Here is a 20,138-nt window from a genome sequence, read left to right on the forward strand (position 1 = left end):
TCCCGTATCAGCTCCGCTTATGAAGCCGCAGTCTAATCCTGTTAACATGAAATAAGCCTGTTCCCGAGCAGGTTTAAGTTTGCGCACCTGTTGCTATGACAGCTAGTCCAGGATGAGCGTCGAAGAACCAAACAGTCCAAGATCATGCCAAATCGCCAACAATCAAATCCAGCTAACTGAGTTAGCGACGTACGAAGAACGGGCCCCAGGTGTATACACTGTGATTTTCTTCTGTTTACGATTGGTGTTTGTCAGACAGCACAAAATGACCTTAGGTAAAAGCCAAAAAAGTTTAAACATACACATGTGAAAATCCTTTTTTGAGATAATCAAAAAGTTTATAAAAAAGTTATACAGTACATGTTGGGAACGACATGAGGGTGTGAAAATTATTCAAGGAAAATTTTTCAAGAATTTCCATATTTGAGTGATCTAAACCTTTTGTACTGTACTTGTGAAATTACAGCCTTAAATACATTTTGACCATACATACTCATCTAGGAGGAATAATGTAATGTAAGAAAATATATTTCCTAATACAGTGGTGGTCAGAATCAATGGCACCCCTGGTAAATATGATCAAAAATGGCTGTAAAAAAATAAATCTCCATTGTTCATTCTTCATTCATTCAAAATTTGCAAAAATCGAACCTTTCATTGAAGTAAAATAATTGAAATTGGGAAGGAAATCACATTATGAAATAAATGTTTTTCTCCAAAACACGTCGGCCACAATTATTCCCCTAGATTTTTTTACGAGTAAAATATCTCTGAAGTATATTCCCATTAATATTTACCTTTATTTAGCACACCAGGGTGACTAGGAACATGAAATTGTCTAGCTATGACTTCTTGTTTCACAGGAGTTTAAATATGACGAATACACAAAGGCCAAATTTTAATCATCCATCACAATGAGTAAAACCAAAGAATATAGTTTTGATTTGCAGCAAAAGATTGTTGAGCATCACAAAATAGAAAGTGGCTGTTAGAAAATAGCTAAAGAATTGAAAATCCCCATTTTGACCATCAGGGCAATAATTAAGAAGTTCCAATCAACTGAAGATGTTACGAATCTGCCAGGAAGAGGACGTGTGTCTATATTGTCTTAATGCATGGTGAGGATGAAAGTTTTAGTGGCCAAAGACTCTCCAAGGATCACAGATGGAGAATTGCAGAGATTACTTGAGTCGTGGGGGTCAGAAAGCCTAAAAAACATTATCAAACAACCCCTACACAACCACATGTTGTTTGGGAGGGTTTCAAGAAAAATCCTCCTGGCTCCTCCAGAAATAAACTCCAGCATATTCTGTTGTCAGACATGACTGGAACTTCAAAAGGGACCAGATTCTATGGTCAGATGAAACAAAAAAAGGGCCTTTTGGCAGCAAACCCACCAGATGCGTTTGGTGCAAACAGGGATAAAAAGTACCCCATGCCTACGATTAAATATACTGCTGGATCTTATATGTTGTGGGCCTATTTTTTTTTTTGCTGGAGGTCCTGGACATCTTCTTCAGATACATGGTATTATGGATTCTAGCAAATACCAACAGATCAAAAATCAAAACCTGACTGCCTCTGCTATAAATCTTATAATGGGCCATGGTTGGATCTTCCATCAGGACAACGGTCCAAAACAAACATCAAAATCAACACAAAAATGGGTAACTGAGCACAAAAATTAAGTTTCTGCCATGACCGACCCGGTCCTCTAAACCGAACCCTATAGAAAATGAGTGGGGTGAACTGAACAGAAGAAGCACCAACATGAACTTGTGAATCTGAAGGATCTGGAGAGAATCTGTATGGAGGAATGGTCTCTGATCTCTTGTCAGTTATTCTCCAAACTCATCAGGCATTATAGAAGAAAACTCAGATCTGTTATCTTGGCAAAAGGAGGTTGCAAAAAGTATTTAATAACAGAAGCCAATAATTGCGGCCAGCGTCTTTTGGAGAAAAGCATTTATTTTATAATGATAAAAAATTGTTTAAGTAGCCGTGACAACGAAACACGTGCATGCGTGCCTGTGTTAAGTGCGCTTGTTGCTCCGTGCGTGCTGATTCCCTCATCCTGTTGACATTTCCAAATGCCTTCCTACAGTTGCTTAATAAAAGCAGGCTTTCCACACAAACAAACGTACATGTGTCATTAGCATGAGAAAAAAATAGGATTTTAACTGTCGGTCTCGGACATAAATATCTTTATGCCGGTCGGGTTCGGTTACTGCTCTGTCGGACGCGGGCCGGGATCGGATAGAAAAATTCGTCCCGATCCGCACCCTAGTTTAGGTCAGCTGGAACCGGGAACACTTCACATAAATCCTGATGTACTTGTCACATTATAAGAAAGGATGGCGTCTACGCTAATATTAGTCTCTCTGTTTATACAGAGGTTTACCGCAGTCTGCCGGATACAGGCTGTATCCAGATCTGATGAAGGACCAGCGACCTGGACACGACGACAACGCAGTCCTGAAGTGTCAACTAGGCTCTCCCCTGTGAAGGCCTCCTTCCCTTCCCTTTACCTCTGTATAGATAAAACACTGTCATTTTATCTGTACGGTCACCACGTGGCTACGCGGACACAATAAATAATTCTGTATTATACATTTTTAAGGCCAGACAAGTAGTTTGTTGAGGGTTGATTTGTAAAGAAGGACTACACGCCTGCGCACATACATATTCAAACACGCTTACCTATGGACTGAACACGTGATGTGCATGTGCGTGACGTCGGTGTTTGCGCTGAGGTTGCGTAGGTTTGCGCAGAGATATCTGATAATTGTTTGCACCTTGGAACCTGTTCCAAGTTCTCGGGCCACCGGGCACTCTTTTGTGCGGATGGGCGGCCGGAGCGCATTGAGGGTTTTCTGTTAAAACGGTGTTGTGTTAGCGGCCCCAAAGTTAATAACTAATGATCTTCGCAACGGAAGTGAATCAATCAATTAAAACTAACTTTAGCTTTATCCTAGAGCTGCTGTAAAGCCAAAACAATCTCTGTTACTGTAATTTCCTATTATCACTGTAAAGCTGATTTGAAACAATTCATTTTGTTAAAAGCGCTATATAAATGAAGGTAACTTGACTTGACTAGTCATTAACAAGTTGAGCAAAATGTGCCATGTCAATTGCTCAGACAAGATTCGCAAACCACAGTCCATTTAAAGCATTAGCCACTGACTGAGCACTCTTACTCCATTACAAAACAGGCATATATCGACGAAATATAAAAATAAATCTTGAAAAATTTTAATTTCTGCCGTGTTTACTTTTTGTGTTTCACACTTTCATGATACCACAATGTGCTACCGCACAGGGTGTTTTGAAGGTGTTATTGGAACAAGCTGTTTACATAAGCATGGATTTGAAAATCACAATTCATTGGTTCAGACTCATGCTATCGAGAATTCGCTATGAATATTCACAAAGTTGGAATGCTGAGCTTTACAATGATACCAAACTTGTGCTGAGGAGAAGCACCAGTAGCAGAGAAAACTTTGCAACCCCATGTCACAAAAAAGACTTGCATATAATTTTTCAACTTAAGTGTTAGTTTCTTTCATTCGTGATTTTTCAGGGGTTTTTTTTCAAATAAAAATCAGTGAATTTAGTCTAATTTGTTTTATATTTGTCTATTTAAATTCTATTTACAAACTCACCACTCACAGTAATGGTCAATTACTGTAATTTATTGAAAGCTAATTTTATTCTGAAAAAAGATGACACCTTGCACATGAAGATAGCACATTCTTTTAGAATTTTACAGTGAAAAAAATCTAAATATGTGAAAAACACCTATTAAAAAAAAAAGGTCAAAAAAGGTCAAAAAAGGTCAAAAAAGGTCTTGGGTTACTGTAACCCTCAGTCCCTGAGAAGGGAACAAGACGCTGCAGCGAAGACGACTCTTTGGGGAACGCCTCCAACGTGATAGCGTCTGAAGCACGTATGGAACTAGTCCAATCTCGATTGGTGTTGCTCATGACGGAGCGGAGCTATAAAGGGACGCCGGCTCATAACAGTGTCAGCTTCTGATTGGTCAAAGCAAGTCGTTCTCAGGCACTTAGGAGGTGTGGCAAAGGGAGGGAACGTCTCGTTCCCTTCTCACGCTGCGTCGAGGAACGAAATACATGAGAACATGGCGTGGAGGGCAGATCCAGGCTATAATATCTTATAAAGGTGTGTAGGAAGGCACAGCCAGCAGCATTGCAGACCTCTTGAAGGGAAACCCCTGATAGCAGGGCTTTAGAAGATGCCAATCTGCGAAGGAAAATCGTGCATCTCATGCGCTGAAGAAATAGCCTCCACAATCCACCTGCTAATGGTATGTTTAGAGGCAGGGGAACCCTTCTTATGTGACCTAAACCACACAAGCAGCTGGTCCAACTTCCCCCGAGGACCTATGTACATAGGCCTCCAAGGCTCAGACAGGGCATAGTAAATGTAGCCTCTCTTGATCAGCCGACACATGTGGTGGAGGATGAAAAACCTGCAGAATCACAGACCATGCCACATTAGATGGCACCTTAGGCATGTAGCCCAGTCTAAGGTGGAGAATGGCCTTTACTCTTCCAGGAGCGAACTCAAGGCAGATAGCGCCTGTAAGTCCCCAACTCTTTTGAGGGATGTGATAGCTAGCAGGAAGGCCACTTTCTGACACCTCGTCAATGGGTTCGAAGGGTGCCAGGGATAACCCTTTGAGAACCACTACCAGGTCCCAAACAGGACGACAGGCCTCATCCTCTGAGCACCATGAAGGAAATGATTAGTTGGTGCCTCCCCATAGGGCCCTCACTTAAAGGCGCGTGGAAGGAAGCTATGGCCGCCACATAGACCTTAAGTGTGAATGGGGAGAGCCCATCAGAGAAACGACCTTGGAGGAACTCCAGCACTGAAGCCACTGGGCAGTTAACTGGGTCCAGCTGATGTTCTCTGCACCATAAAGTGAACACATTCCACTTTAAAGCGTAATGTTTCCTTGTGGATGGAGCTCTAGAGTTTAAGAGGGTCTCAACAACCTCAGGGTGCAGTCTCCTTTCCCCGGGAACTTTAATTTGTACCATTATGATGATTACACGTGTGTTTTACGACGGGCAGTGTGCAATTGGTTGGTTGATGGTAGTCTGTGTATGTACTGTAAGTATTGTGTGTGTGTACATGTGTGTGTATAGGTGACAGCCTGTGTATGTACTGTGTGTATGTATTATATTACTTGTACAACAGCAGACACTGTATTATATGTGTCTAGAGCCCTATTCGGACGGGACTAGTTTAACATGGAGAGGTGGGGTAAAGTATTAATTACCAGAGCTTCTCTGTGATTTTAGTCCCGTCTGAATGTGTCATCTCAGTAATCATTACGGACAATGTCAGTAAAGATTACGGCGACTTTTACCTTCAGTAAAAAGGTCCGTAAAAATTACCTCAGGTAATACTAATCCCGTGCGAATAGACCGCTGTAAATTTGTAAGTAAATATTTTGTCATTTCCTGTTTAAAAGTAGTTTTCCGCGGTTTATCAAGTATGGAGATGCTTGAAAAAGCATTCTGTTGCGTTCTAGACGCTGGGACAAGTCTGTGGCAAAACTCAAGTGTTTTCCGCAGACCATTCACATTAGAAAGAAGATCTAAAGCACTTGTTAGAGGCACGAAACATCTTTTAGCGTTAGGTAAGTGCCTATTATCAACACAATCCAATCTGAAGTTAATTAATACATTGTTCGACGGGAACTTAACTGTTTTATATATATAAATATAGGTTATATGTGTTTGCGCACGTGATATCAGGAAGCAACATAATACGCACATGACGACAGGAGGGTGACGGCGATGCGCAAATCGAGTTAGCCCTCCCACTTCTGCTAGTTTTACTGAGATATATTATCCCCTGTGAATTGGCCAATAACATTACAGACGTCCTGTGGTAAAATTACATTACTCCATCTACCCTTGTAAAGTTAATTCTGTCCGAATAGGGCTCAAGACAAATTTCCTTCGGGACAATAAAATCTATCCTATCCTATCCTATATATATATATATATATATATATATATATATATATATATATATATATATATATATATATATATATATATATATATATATATATATATGTGTGTGTGTATGAAGAGTTCAGATGCAAAAGCCTCTAAGTGCCATCTGAAATTTTCTTCTAGAATCATTTTTATCAAGCTCATATATTTAAATTCAATAATTTCACTTAAATGGCAATGAAGATTACCTATTCATTGTCATTTAAGTGAAATTACTGAACTTAAATATACGAGCTTGATAAAAATTATCATTCTCTAAGAATATTTCAGATGGCACTTAGAGGCTTTTGCATCTTAGTCCAGTCATTTTATGAAAAAAGGTTGAACAAATTGCAACAGAAGCAAACTCAACTGATTTTGTATCCTCAATATGTCCTGAGTAAGGAAAAAAAAGCCCAGAAGAATCCCATTAGGTAAAAGTTTCGAAAAAGACCCAAATATAGCCTATTCATACGCCTATTCATTCTTTTTATTACCTTAATAGGGTAAAAATTTTAACCTTTAGATATCACCATGAAAATTACTGAATTGATTACTTACATCAAGACAAACAAAAATTGTATTACAAGTTTTTTTTTAAATTGTTTGTTAACATGGACAAATGGTGCATAATCTAATTATGTATGTGCTAATTTGCATAAATACCACAACAGATCTAAACATTGGGTGTAGCCAGGTGAAAATGTCTTATTGAATCTTGTTAACACATAACAGTAAAATACTTAATGTTAAGGTCTGAATGGAACCCATTTAGGCTACCCATGAGCATTAATACATAGAGGCAGGGAGAAGTACTTTAAACCAGCCTTTCATAATTAGTGTTGTACCAATTTCTATACTTGAAAGAGATAAGCACATGATCTTTTATTTTGACGCAAACTGCATCAAGCTTTTATTTTGGCGGAAAACATGGTTTACAAACGCCTCTTATTAAATTTCTAGTGAATTGCGGTAATCGTCAACTATGCAGGTGTGGAAATAATCTGTAACTGGGTTATGGGTTCCTACACTCATGACATGGCCTAAGTGTTTTGAAAGTAGTTCTGCTTACTGCAGTCTCTACACTTTCTCATCTCTCTCCTGATCCTCCTCACTATCCTCATCTGCCACAAGAGCTGATGAAGGTCAGAAAACATATATTTTGACACAGTTTACAGTGTCTGCTTTAGGGGCCTGGTTCTATTTTTTCACGCTATTTCTCTGCACATTCCTTGCGTTTTTTCTCCATCTCACTGACTATTTTGACAGATACACACTGACACTGCTGCACGCTCGCTCACTCGTTTAAAGTTGTGATTGGGCCAGCCCAGTGTCAATCAAGAAAAGAGCCAATGGATCCAATTAATCCTTTATTTTTTAGTGCATTTGTTTTACAAAATATGGCTATTACTGTCATTGGATTAATATTATAACTATTATTATGTTGTAGGTGTAATGTAAATAGACACTGTAACTAAAAGAGGTTTGAATTTTTCTTTGTTTAATTTGCTGAATATGGGTTGGAGCTTTTAATTTTGAACTCTCAAAGTGCACCAGATTGATGAATTTAACATTAAAATGCACAAAATTTTCTCACGGGGGGGCATGCCACCGAACCCCCCTAGAAGGACTGAGGTCCCACCACTGTAGTTTTAACAAAAATCCTGTAAGAAACACTTGTATTGCTATGCCAATGCAGCTTATAGCTTGTTTCAGGATTCATCACTGTGTAGTATAGTTCAACTGTATTAATAAATGTCAAATTTTTACTTATTTCATCTGTTAACTCTCACTCGTTCCTATACTCACTCATTACATGGCATTAGTGGTTTTAATGAATAGGAGTTGGTATGCATATACAGTAATTAAGGGCGTGCAAAGATGGGTGGTGTTTATAATCATATAGTGGGCCGGTCTGGGCCAAAATGCCCAGGCCGATTTTTTGTCCCAGTCCAGCCCTGTGTTACAAGCTGTCAAATGCAGATTTGCTGGTAATGCAAACGAAATGCGACTGGCAATTTAAAAAAAGGGACGAGCTCTTCAATACGCCTTCAATATTCTTTTAATTTGTCCCCATACTGTAAAAACTTTGTACGTTTAAAAAGAAAATACTATTTCAGTCTTTCTACTTAAAAATGTCTAACTTGCTTACTTGCCATTTCTTTGTAATTATTTGTGAAAGTTACTAGTATTTTCTGAGTGAAAACTGTTTCAAAGTAAATCCTGCACATCCTATTTTTAAGTGCATTGTTCATACCCAAATATGTAATACGGAAATTCAGAGGAGACTCAAGTAATTTGACCATATCACAGTCTTCCATGCTGTAGTGTGCTGAGATATAGTGTGATTAAAATGATAAAATGAGTAAATGGTTATTGAACAACAGTAGTGTTGGATTCAGCATCAAGTAATGCAAAAGATTTCAGTTCAGAATGAGACTGTCTAAAACTGGCATTTTATGTAATTTTAGTTTACCATAAATGCTTATCAGTACATTCAGCAATACACTTTAACCATGTTTCAAAGACAAAAGAAGTAATAATGAAATTACATAAAGATATACTTACGTCCTACTTTAATTGTTCAAAAAACATTCTAAATTTCTAACATTCTTAAATACAAATTGCATTTAAGATAAATTTAAACTGTATTTAATTGCAATTAATATGTCCAAAAAAACATAACATTCAGTTTGCATTTAAGTATATACTTTTAAAGTATATAATTTCTGTCTCAAGTACTCTTTTTAAAAGTATTCTAAAGTGTACTTTTTTTTACAAGGGTATATATGAGCCTTGATCTCATGTGATACAATTTTTCAAATTTGTCAAAAGTATTTTTTCTTTCATTAGGGTTTTTTAAGTGTACCAATAACTGAATCAGTAAATGTTACTGAAATGTGTAACAAAATATATGAAATGTTGGCATATTATCTATGCCCTTAATGTAAATGTGTTGGCTTTCCTCACAAACAGGTCACTGCAATGATGGGGGAACCATTTAACTTCTCAGCCAGAGCTAGCTATCAATTATTTACAGTCACCTGTTTAAAATTTAAAGTGCCACACATTAACGTTCCCAGCACCTACACTTTCACCCTGACCATCCTCCAATGATCCGCCACCCCTCCCCATCCTAGAAACGGCCAATGATAATGAGTTGCTTTCGCCAGTGAACTGGAGATGTTAAATCAAGCCAGGTCAGAGGAGATGGCAGGCGTCACGGTAAGGGCACAGGCCAGGCATGTCCGATTACGTTTCGGTCTTAATTGGTAGCACAAGCAAAAACAATACATTCAGCAACAATGTTGTAGCACATTGTGTAGAGCGCTGGGATTTTGGGCGACAGAACTGGTGGAAAATATTTGCCGAAAATAAAAACAGAAACCCAGTGGTGGACAGTACCAAAGTAATTTTTTTATTATAAACTTTTACTTCACTTCATTCCAGTGCATAATATCGTACTTTTTACTCCACTAAATTTAATAATAACATTTCGTTCCTAGTTATTTGAAACTGAAGAAATCACCACCCGCTCTGCGACTTGATAGTGGTGTCCGATTCTTTTAATTTAATCAGTTAAATCGGTTCACAAATCGCACTGAACATTGGGCTTGAGTGATGGCGTGAAAAATTATTAATGCCGAATTTTATGTCCATCCAAAAAATCCAAATTACAGTTTTTCTCAGTCGCTTTGGTGCATTTCTCAGATCAGAAATTAAATTCTTAAAACTACTTGTTCAACCTCCATATCATCTAGTCACTTGTGGACATCATAAAAGCAGTTTCTCATTCTTTTGAACAAGCTGTGATTGCTTTGGTACATTCTTGCAATTGATTATGTACAATTGTCTGCGGTTTCCTACATTATCAGTTGCTAATGCCATGTTGCTCAAAATGTATTTTAAGTTCTCTGTGCAATAGTCTTACCCCTCAAAACATCTAGTTATTAGTTCATCGTATACATTCACTAATGAAGAGAATGTAGATCAACCAATGAGAAACCAGTTTTTTTTTTTGTTAGACCAAGTGTAAGTGTGAATCCTATCCAGTCTCTTTCAATCAATAACTCACGTACAGTAGTGTGTAAATTTGTACTTTTGAAATGGATATATGGCATACAGAAGAAGTGCAGCGTTGTACATTTCAATACAGTAACTGTCATCCAAACTGTTGCCATAGTTTACATCAGGTAATACTAACAGAGTGCAGTGTTTTATTGACAACATGACTGAGCAATTTGACTGTCTTATCCGTACACAATGACACAAGGACTTGTCATTCTGATGGCACTGACATGTTCACTGACACAGATATTTACTTTTGAGAGATGAACTAAGGATTTTGAGCAAGAGACTGGCTTTTGCAGGTAATCCATGGTGTTTTGCTATTTGTACGAATTGTTTTGAGAAATGCACTTACTGTTTTGCAAATGTCGAGGATGATTTGAGAAATGTACCATAGCGACTTTGAAAAACTGTAATGCCCATGCATCTTCCCCGCCGCCATAGCAATTTCAAATGATGTTAAACTAGTATGTTTTTATAGCGTTCTTCTTAAAATATGAGCACATTTAGATGTTTTTATATTGTACGTTTATATTTGTCAAAACACATTTACACAAATTTAGTTTTTCCTCATTTCTACTATATGATATATTTTATTATTTTCACTTGTTTGCACACTTGAATTATAGGTAATTATCAGTAGGGTAGTATCAGTGAATGACACGTAATAAAATTAAATGTTTTATTTAATGTGTAAACAAATGTCTGAATAATCTTCCTTAGTTTTGGCAACTCCATCAATCATAATGATGTCAGACTGAGCTGTAACCAATTTAAAAGAGAACTCCGATCAATTTTAACATTGAGCTAATTTTTTTGTAAATTTGGAGTGCTGTCAGTACAGAGAACAACGACAAAAATCGGTGTTGCCTACACCGTGTTATCCTCTTTTTAAAATTTGCACCCTGTTGACTTCAATGGGGCAAGTTTTAAACCTGCTTTTAGCCTCTTAACATCCTTGATGTGTCATTACAAGTGCACAGCCAATGCACTTGTAATGAAATAACATCACTGGCTGAAATAACATCATTTTTATTCATATCTTTCACATCTACTGCAGTCAGATTCACCCGTGTTCACTCTGAAGGAATCACTCACATGACCTGTGCACTTGTAATGACACATCAAGGATGTTAAGAGGCTAAAAGCAGGTTTAAAACTTGCCCCATTTAAGTCAACAGGGTGCAAATTTTAAAAAGAGGATAACACGGTGTAGGCAACACCGATTTTTGTTGTTGATTTTTGTCGATATTTTATTGGGGTATCTGTACTTTTACCCTTTTCATGTAGGGCCTACTTAATTTGTATCCACCACTGCAAACGTCTCCACAAAATGAAGTTTTATGTAACAAAGTTCGGGAGGAGCACGTTCAGGTAATCAACCAATCAGCACAAGAGGAAGCCGGTATAAATGAAGCCTTTCCTCACCTCTGTCTCATGACAAGTTTCACAGCATCCCTCCACCACCCCATCACCTCACTCTCGGCCGGTTTCTATCCCAGTAAAAAGGGGGAGTACTCTGGGTTCGGGCCAAATTCCGAGCTCGGAGCCCTCCCCCAGACAGCATGCCAAATACACTTAAAATACTACATCTGATTTCATGTACGTGTGAACTCGTGAATTACAATTTGTATTTGTAAGATTTGAAAATTGTGGTGGAGGGGAACATTTCCAGCTTTACATTTTACTTCATTTTGCGCTATGTTCCAAATCTACTGCTTCAAAAGTACCATGCCAGAAGTATTGTCAGTGATGCTAAACACCATTGGTACTCTTGATCAATCACATTGGTTTGAATATAGTACATATTTCAGTGTCATAATTTACTCATCTTCATGTCATTCCAAACCTGTATGCACTCTTAGTCATACTTCTGCAGAACACAAGAATATTGATTTGGTGATCATTGTAAAAACACTCAAAATATCTTCTATTATTTTCAACAGAAGAAAGAATCATTCAGGTTTATAACGATTATAGCGACCCCGATTTTTGGGTGAACCATCACTTTAAATTTTAGTTTGTTTCTGTTATTTGTGATATTTTGAACGTGTCATTTACTGTGCATACTATATGTTTGGTTTTTAATGACATGTTTGTGAATAAATGATACAAAAATGGTCCAATTCATAGAACAAACAAAGCAAAAAAATCTATAATTTATGCAGCATTTAATCATAATCACTAAGATGAAAAGCCCTGTTGTATTACTAAATCTCTCCTCACGCATTACCATAAAAAACAGCAATTTTTGCTTACATTACACACTATACAGAAGTGTTCATGTTTTCACGATGACAGAAAATTATCAGTAGCTTCATGTCCTAAACAGACATTACATGTGATATATTACTGTAAATAAAAGTAAAATCAATCAATTACCAACATAGATCCTGGTTTATGTAAGCACACAGCCTCTTGATCCATGCTCAAACTGTCTGACTAACCTGGAGCATTACTGGACCCAAAGCAAGAGCTCAGAAAATGTTAGAAAAGATAAGATGACTCTGCTAGACTAATCCATTCTGGTGGCAGAGAGAGAGAGAGAGAGAGAGAGAGAGAGAGAGAGAGAGAGAGAGAGAGAGAGAGAGAGAGAGAGAGAGAGAGAGAGAGAGAGAGAGAGAGAGAGAGAGAGAGAGAGAGAGAGAGAGAGAGAGAGAGAGACAGCAGAGCAGTGGCACAGGGTAATCCTCCGGGGTCTTGCATTAGCGTGCTAAATTAAAGGCGGTATTAGATTAAATTGGCTCTCCGATTTCAGGGGTGTAAGTAAAATTCTAATTTGCATTTTCCACTGCCGCTTAAGATATAATTAGTTCAGGGTGATTCCCAGGTGCAAAACACTGACAGCAACATCCAGCTGCTTACTGTGAGTTTATCATTTGTTAGCAGCGAAAGGTCCAATCAGCTGGTTCTACATATGTGTGTTTGTGGGTTATGTATCTGTTCGTATAGGCTTATTGGGAGCAAGTCAGTTATAAATAAAAAAAGAGTGTATCTTAGTTTGAATGTGTCTGCAGACGCTTGTGTAAAGACACATGGTTCTCCTATACTGGTCATTACACATGTTGGCTCAATATAAATTAATGAAGGAACTGTGTGTGGGCAGAGGATGCAAATCAGTCTTACAGCAAACTCTGATCATACCTCACACATTGAATACAACAACAAAGAGTCTATAAAGACCTATCACGGACGGGGGGGGGGGGAACATAACCTTAGCATTATAAATACATGTGATCAGGTTTCTCCTATATTTAATTGATCAAAAATACAGTAGAAACAGTAATAATATGAAGTGTTATTACCATTTAAAATAACTGTTTTTTATTTGAATATATTATGTAATTTATTCCTGTGATGGCAAAGCTAAATTTTCAACAGTCATTACTTGTCTTCAGTGTCACATGATTCTTCAGAACTCATTCAAATATGCTTATTGTCAATTTTGAAAACAGTTGTCCTTAATTTAAAAAAAAAATATTTCTTTATGAGAATGTAAAAGTCTTGACTATCATTTTTGATTAAATGATTAGCATTTTAAGGATTTACTTAAAATATGAACATCTATACAGTTACTATAGTTTTTTGTCTTTGTCTTCCACAGTTCCCCAATCTGTATTTCTAATAATGGTCACTGAACATGATATCTACACCTTCGTACCCTTCTAGATCTAGACAACACATTCTTAGATTCATCTCTGTATCAGTCCATCTACACCTAAAGTAACATGTTCATTAAAACTTCCACCAAGGAAGTTTGTGCTACAGAACTCCAAACTGTATTCTACAGGACAGAACAGTATTCCACAACCCAGAATCCCATACAAAAATTAAAAACTGCCATAATTTCTTAATTTAAGACATATGAATACACTTAAGGTGAAGTCTGACCTCGGTTCCATAAGAAGCACCAAATGGAAAAGCAAAAAAAGTTTTCAATCAGGTTTTCATACCAGAACACATCTGCCACTGGTCAGCCAAACTGACAGGATATTTAAAGACTGAATATTTTGAAAGTGCCACAGAGGAGCGAGGCTTAAACTTTTAATTGGAAATCAAACTGTGAATGGTTTACATATTGTCTCTCCATATTAAGCTAAGTATTTTAAAATTCAAAAATCTACACACTTCACCTTTCACACATGACAACTACATCAACAATGCCTAGTTTGTTATTAGCAACTTGGCCTGTACATTCATGGTAAAGTAATGAGAAGAAAGTAGAACAACATATACTACTTTATCCTAGCTGTTACAACACCAAACACATGTAACAAACTGTATATTCACATGCAACCTTAACCTGCACACAAGTCAACACATTTGTGATCCTGACCACAAAACCAGTCACTTGGGTCATTTTTTTTTTAAATTGAGGTGTATACATCATCTGAAAGCTGAATAAATAAGCTTTCCTTTGATGTATGGTTTGTTAGGACAGGACAATGTTTGGTCGAGATACAACTATTGGAAAATCTGGAATCTGAGGGTGCAAAAAAATCAAAACATTGAGAAAATCGCCTTTAAAGTTGTCCATTTATTTTTGCGATTGTGCTGCATTCACTCACAAAAATAAATGTTTTATATATTTATGGTAGGAAATTTACAAAATATCTTCACAGAACATGATCTTTACTTAATATCTTAATGACTTTTGGATATTCGATAAGTTTGACCCATACAATGTATTGTTGGTCATTGCCACAAATATACCCGTGCAACTTGTGACTGGTTTTGTGATCCAGGGTCACATTTAAGAAACCTTTATTAAAAAATCTTTCCATGCACTTAATTAGCAGGTGGAGAATTACTTCATGAAGTACTTCTACATGAATATATGCTTAGGTGCTGTTTTTAAATTCCTCTCAAATGCATTTCCTGTAACCACTTGTGATTGTATTTCATTGAATGGAAAGTTACTGAATGTTGGCATCAGACATACAAGTCAATGTGCAATTTTCAATCCTTTGTTTTTGTGCATTGATTGCATATTAGGTGAGTAGGCAGTCATTCGATGATGTCCGATTAGCATTAGGACACATTATCGTTTACACTACAAATATATGTGCCTTTACGCCTCGTTTACACTGCAGGTCTTGATGCCCAATTCTGATTTGTTGCCTATATCCAATTTTGTGGACAGTCCGTTTACACGTTCTTTCAATTGTGACCCATAGCCGATTCATGTGTTTACACTTGCCATACTATCTGAAACATTGCACATGCTTAAAGGGTTAAATTATCTGGCACAGATGGACGAACACAAAATATGATTGATGCTAGCCCTGCGATATATGCGAAGTTCGCCAAACATCACCGTGATTATGAAGCGGAGGACGAAAAGTGCCATCATTGCAGCCTGTGCATATGCTTCAGTTATTGTGTGTGAGAGAGATCTCAAGACTGGTGGGAGCATATTGTGGCGGGCTTAAACGAGAAGTAGTGGGTCCGAAATTTTAGGATGACCAAGACAACCTTTGATATGTTGTGTCAACGTTTGTCCACATTCCTCTCCTACGACGACACAACGTTTCGTCAGGGCCATCCGTCCCTTTGCAGAAGCGCATCTGGGTTTATCTCGTCATTAAACCCGCGGAGATAGCCTCAGAAAATCCGATCTGCCTGTTTACATGACAGTCGCATTGGCACATATTCGATTTATATCTGATTTATTTCCACATATGAATGTGGCCTGAAACCGATCTCGAAATATCCGAATGCATGCGTTTTTTTCCTGTTTACACTGTCATAGAACATATCCGATCTGTGTCAAATATGAGCAAAAAATCGGAATTGGGTCACATTTCACTGACAGTGTAAACGAGGCCATATGTGTCCCAATGTGTAATTGTGTAAGATCAGATAATGGTGCATTGCAACCTGTTTACACTTGTGTTTTGAACTGTCCACATCACCTCACACAAGACGAATGTTCATGCCATGTGTAAACAGAGACTTTGTTTGCTGAACTAAATTATTTCAAGAAATATATCCTCTATTTGTCCACTCTCATGCAAACATACACACACCAATACACCCAATTTTGTATTTTTAAGGTATTTGTTGGACTGTTATATTTGTATTTTACTTGGACCAAAATTATGGATAAATCACTGCTTGTAAGCCCTTGAAAATAGAACATTTTATAGAACTTTCATGTCAGAAATAATAAAAAGTGGTTAATCCGTTTGATTGTTTTTGCTATTTTCTTTTCAGTGTGTAAGGACATCAGGAAGAGAATCTAGACTTTCCACATCCCAAGTGTGATAGAAGAACAGTAGCAGGAATTTTCCTATTGCTCTCATTGTGGGGGAGATCGACTAGCCTCGTCAGGAGACAGTTTCTATAATTGGTTAAAATGACCAAGAGCAGAGAAGGATGGCTCTCTGCTGAAAACCATTTCCCAGCTCAGCTTGGAGCAGAGCCAAGCCCTGGGTTGTTCGGATGCGTTCCAGCCCCAGCCTGACTGGCAGCAATTAGGGGTGTCTGAGCCAAGCTCAGCTTGCGCTCCGCACAAACACCCCTAATTACTGCCAATTAGGCTAGGCGGGTAGGCAGATTTGAGAAGCCGGGGGGATGTTCAGGCATGGGTGGGCATGGAAACAATTTTCAAGGGCTTAGAAACGTGACTAGAAGGAAAGGTTAATGCTTTTGAGTGCACAGAGGGAGGGAGGGAGGGAGGGAGGGAGGGGGAGTGTGGTGTCTGAGCCGTCGTCTCACCTCTAGTGATGAGCCAGGCTTCTTTTTTAGCTCCTCGCATTTCCGAAACTTGCAGATCTGGTGGCCCGTCTTACGGTTCCGACAACTGCTGCACACTCCACAGTTGATTAGCCTCCTGCAGGGCGCGCAGACCCCACACCTTTTCCTTTTCTTTTTTGCTGGGTTTCCACTGGATGCAGAGGAATTATTCTGTGGGCAGTCTGCCAGATTGGCAATTTGAAACGCACTGTCTGTAACGGCTGCTGAGGCTGCGGGGGAGTGAAGGGCTGTCATGACGATGACCCCGGGAGGTAATGAGATGCCCCCTAAAGCCGGAATAGCGGAAAAAGTTCCAACACGTTCCGGGAGATTCATTATCTCTGCTTCAGCAGCACCGCATTTCAGCTTGTTCATGCATTCTCCTGCTAAAGGTCTACAGTGTTCAGGGGATAAGCTAGAGAGGAAATTATTATTTGCCATTTGCAGCGTCTCTGGCGGCACGCCAGGTTTCCCCGGCCTTTGGGAGTCATTTCTATGCATGCTGGTCCTATTAGGGTTTATTGCTGCTGATTTCCTTCCCCAGAGCATGCTGTTATCACAGTTCCAAGGGGACACACCGATTCTGGCGCTGGGAAAAATTGGTGTCGTTATGCGGGCAATCTTAGCAGTCTGTGGAAATGCCCCATTAGTTTTGTAAAAGTTTGCAAACGACCTGTACCTTTCCATTTCGGCATTGTAATCCAACAGCTGGCTTAATCCACCATCCTGAAGATTATCCTTTTGCAAGAGTGACACGTCTGTGCTTTGGCCACTTTCAATGCAAAGTGCGTTGTTAAGATTAGACATGACTGCTAAGTTTCAAGCGCTCACAAGAAATATTTGGTGGAGGGTAGCAGTTGGTTTTTGTCAAGGTGAAGCTTGTTAGACACAAGACGTTACCATCCTGGTTTATCCTCTCCACTAAAACAAGAGAACAACAATTACGGATACAAATGACAAACATTTACTGGTCATCATCTGGCACTTCCAAATCACTCAAATCTAGTGAAAGCTTTTTAATTCACACGTCAAAATTGTGAATTACTGATTGCTTTAGTCATAAAATTGGGATTCTAATCTTGTGACTTACCATTGTAGCTATGAAACTTTAATGTTGCATAACAACAGAAAACAGACATTTGCATATGTGAAAATCATGATTAGTACAGTAAAATTACAGTAATTTTAGAATAGGACCACTACAAATAAGTAGCATCATAATAGAGAAAAACATTCATGCACATTTTACGTTAAAAAAAAGTTTTCCGATAATATCTTAAATATAAGCAGCCTCAAACTATAGAAGTCTTGTATTTTCACAAAATCGTATATGTAATCATGCATCAAGCAAGTTCTTATGAAAATATGTAGAAAAATGAATCACATCGTCAAGATTCACCCAATGATACAAAGATGCTTTGTTGGGCTCTCTCCAACCAAGTCTCAGACCTTGACAACTGTAGTGTGTAGGGGGATCCATTTCCAATCTCCCAGTCTTGCTGGGTTTTGTTGCCACAGATAAAAGCCCATTAGACACATCTTCCTCTTCTTGCATTACCTTTCTCTAGAATCTCTCACTGACTGTCTATACTACACAGCAAGAAAACTACAGCAATTCAAAGCACTGTGAACATCTGAATCTAAATTTAATCGTACATTTCCACCTGAGAGACAATACTGGAAACCCATCTAAGACCCTGTCATTAATCATTTGAGACCTCACATGAAGCAAGTAATGTTTCTTTACTAAGTTTGTTAAAGAGGCTCATGCTCTTTTATAACTTCCTTATTAAAGGCAAAAAGAACAAAACTGAGTTACAAATATGACTTTACACTTACAAGCGCAATAAGTTTTATCTGTTCTGAGAAACAGTCCACACTGTATTGATGATGCAAATTATTTGTTTACTATTGTTATCATCGCTTGTTTTAAGTAAAAGTTGCTTTTAAAACGTCGATGTTCAAGCTGTAAACAAAGTTCAGATAATACGAAATATCCGATACTCAGAGGAGACAGAAAGAGGTCGAGAGTAGACAACTGTGCCTTCGATTACAGCCCGAGACACATATCAAATTGCATAATGGGATTTAATCACTCTGGTGCCTACAAAACCACCCGAAATAAATAATAAAAAAGTGGACATTCAGAAAGCATGCGCCACTATTGCTAAGCCAGAAAAGAAAAAAAAATGAAAGAGCATCACCTACCAGACAATCCAGACACTAGAGCAGCACATTACTGCGATGAATACACAATAAACACGCGCCGAGTGATCACTACACAAACACCATCTTTACGCACAAAACGCCATTGTTCATGCGAAGAAAAGTAGAAGGAAATGTATATGTTTGTGATGGCGTCCGGGTTGAGGCTGTTGTCCGTGGAGCGATGACTGGAGGTGAGGTGTCTCCTGTCGCTGTGTGTGGCTGATTGGTGCTGAGGTGAGGAGGATGGGGATGTGGACACCAACTGATCATTGGCTGGAAATTACTATAGAAACACCAGGAGCTCTGGGGAGGGGGATGCTCATCAATCGCCACCGGGAAACAGCGTGCTTTCTCTCGCTATCTGTTTGGTAACTCTTTACATTACAGTATCAGATATTACATGTAATGAATTACAATATTAAGTGTATTTAAAAGCAGTTACACAAAATATTTTCATATAAGCTTTAGACACCCTGGTTCATAACACTGTCAAAAAGGCAGTCAGCTCACTAGGTTGTGTGACACAACAATTAGCCAAAGTACACTGGTTAAAACGAAATGTCTGGTACACTAATGAGCTTCATGTGACAAAAACATAAACAAACTGGTTTTATTCAAGTCAAAATTATAATTACATTTTCTTGACTTCAATGAAATCAGCTACATTTATTTACACTAACAAAAGTCATTTTAAATGTAACGTTAGAAACAGTACTACCATACAAGGGAACATTCACTCAATGAAAAGGAAAAATCCACAGTCATGTATTTTAAAACCTGTGGAATAGCCTTCAAAAGAAGCTATTATGAAGAAAATCAGGGTCCTAAAAAATGAAAGTGAATATTTTATGAATATATTATATGTTACACCGAATAAATAATGCAGGTTTGGAAACAACATGGGTAAACTATCCCTTTAAGGTAACAAATGCACAATATCACTAAATGTGTACTTTACATGCTAGGTTATTTTGTACTTAGTCATTTCTAGAGTAATTACAATAGACAGTGTAAAGTCTTTTCTATTCAGTTTCTTGATGAGGTGTTAAAGTGCCTTCTATCCGAAGACATCTATGATAACATGTAAACAAC

The 20,138-nt window shown here is 38.1% G+C and overlaps 1 protein-coding gene across 1 annotated transcript in view; it reads right to left on the reverse strand.

Moving 5' to 3' along the window:
* Nucleotides 1-17,645, reverse strand: part of cxxc4 (CXXC finger 4) — a gene marked incomplete at both ends in the record, with an annotated part of 38,928 nt that extends 21,283 nt beyond the window's left edge. Inside the window, one exon of the mRNA XM_081360447.1 lies at nt 16,821-17,645. Coding sequence (XP_081216573.1) covers nt 16,821-17,645 — 825 coding nt within the window. The remainder of the gene's footprint in view (nt 1-16,820) is intronic.
* Nucleotides 17,646-20,138: the final 2,493 nt, after the last annotated feature.

Source organism: Scardinius erythrophthalmus, assembly GCF_964197995.2.
Source record: "Scardinius erythrophthalmus genome assembly, chromosome: 3".
Taxonomy (NCBI): Eukaryota; Metazoa; Chordata; class Actinopteri; order Cypriniformes; family Leuciscidae; genus Scardinius; species Scardinius erythrophthalmus.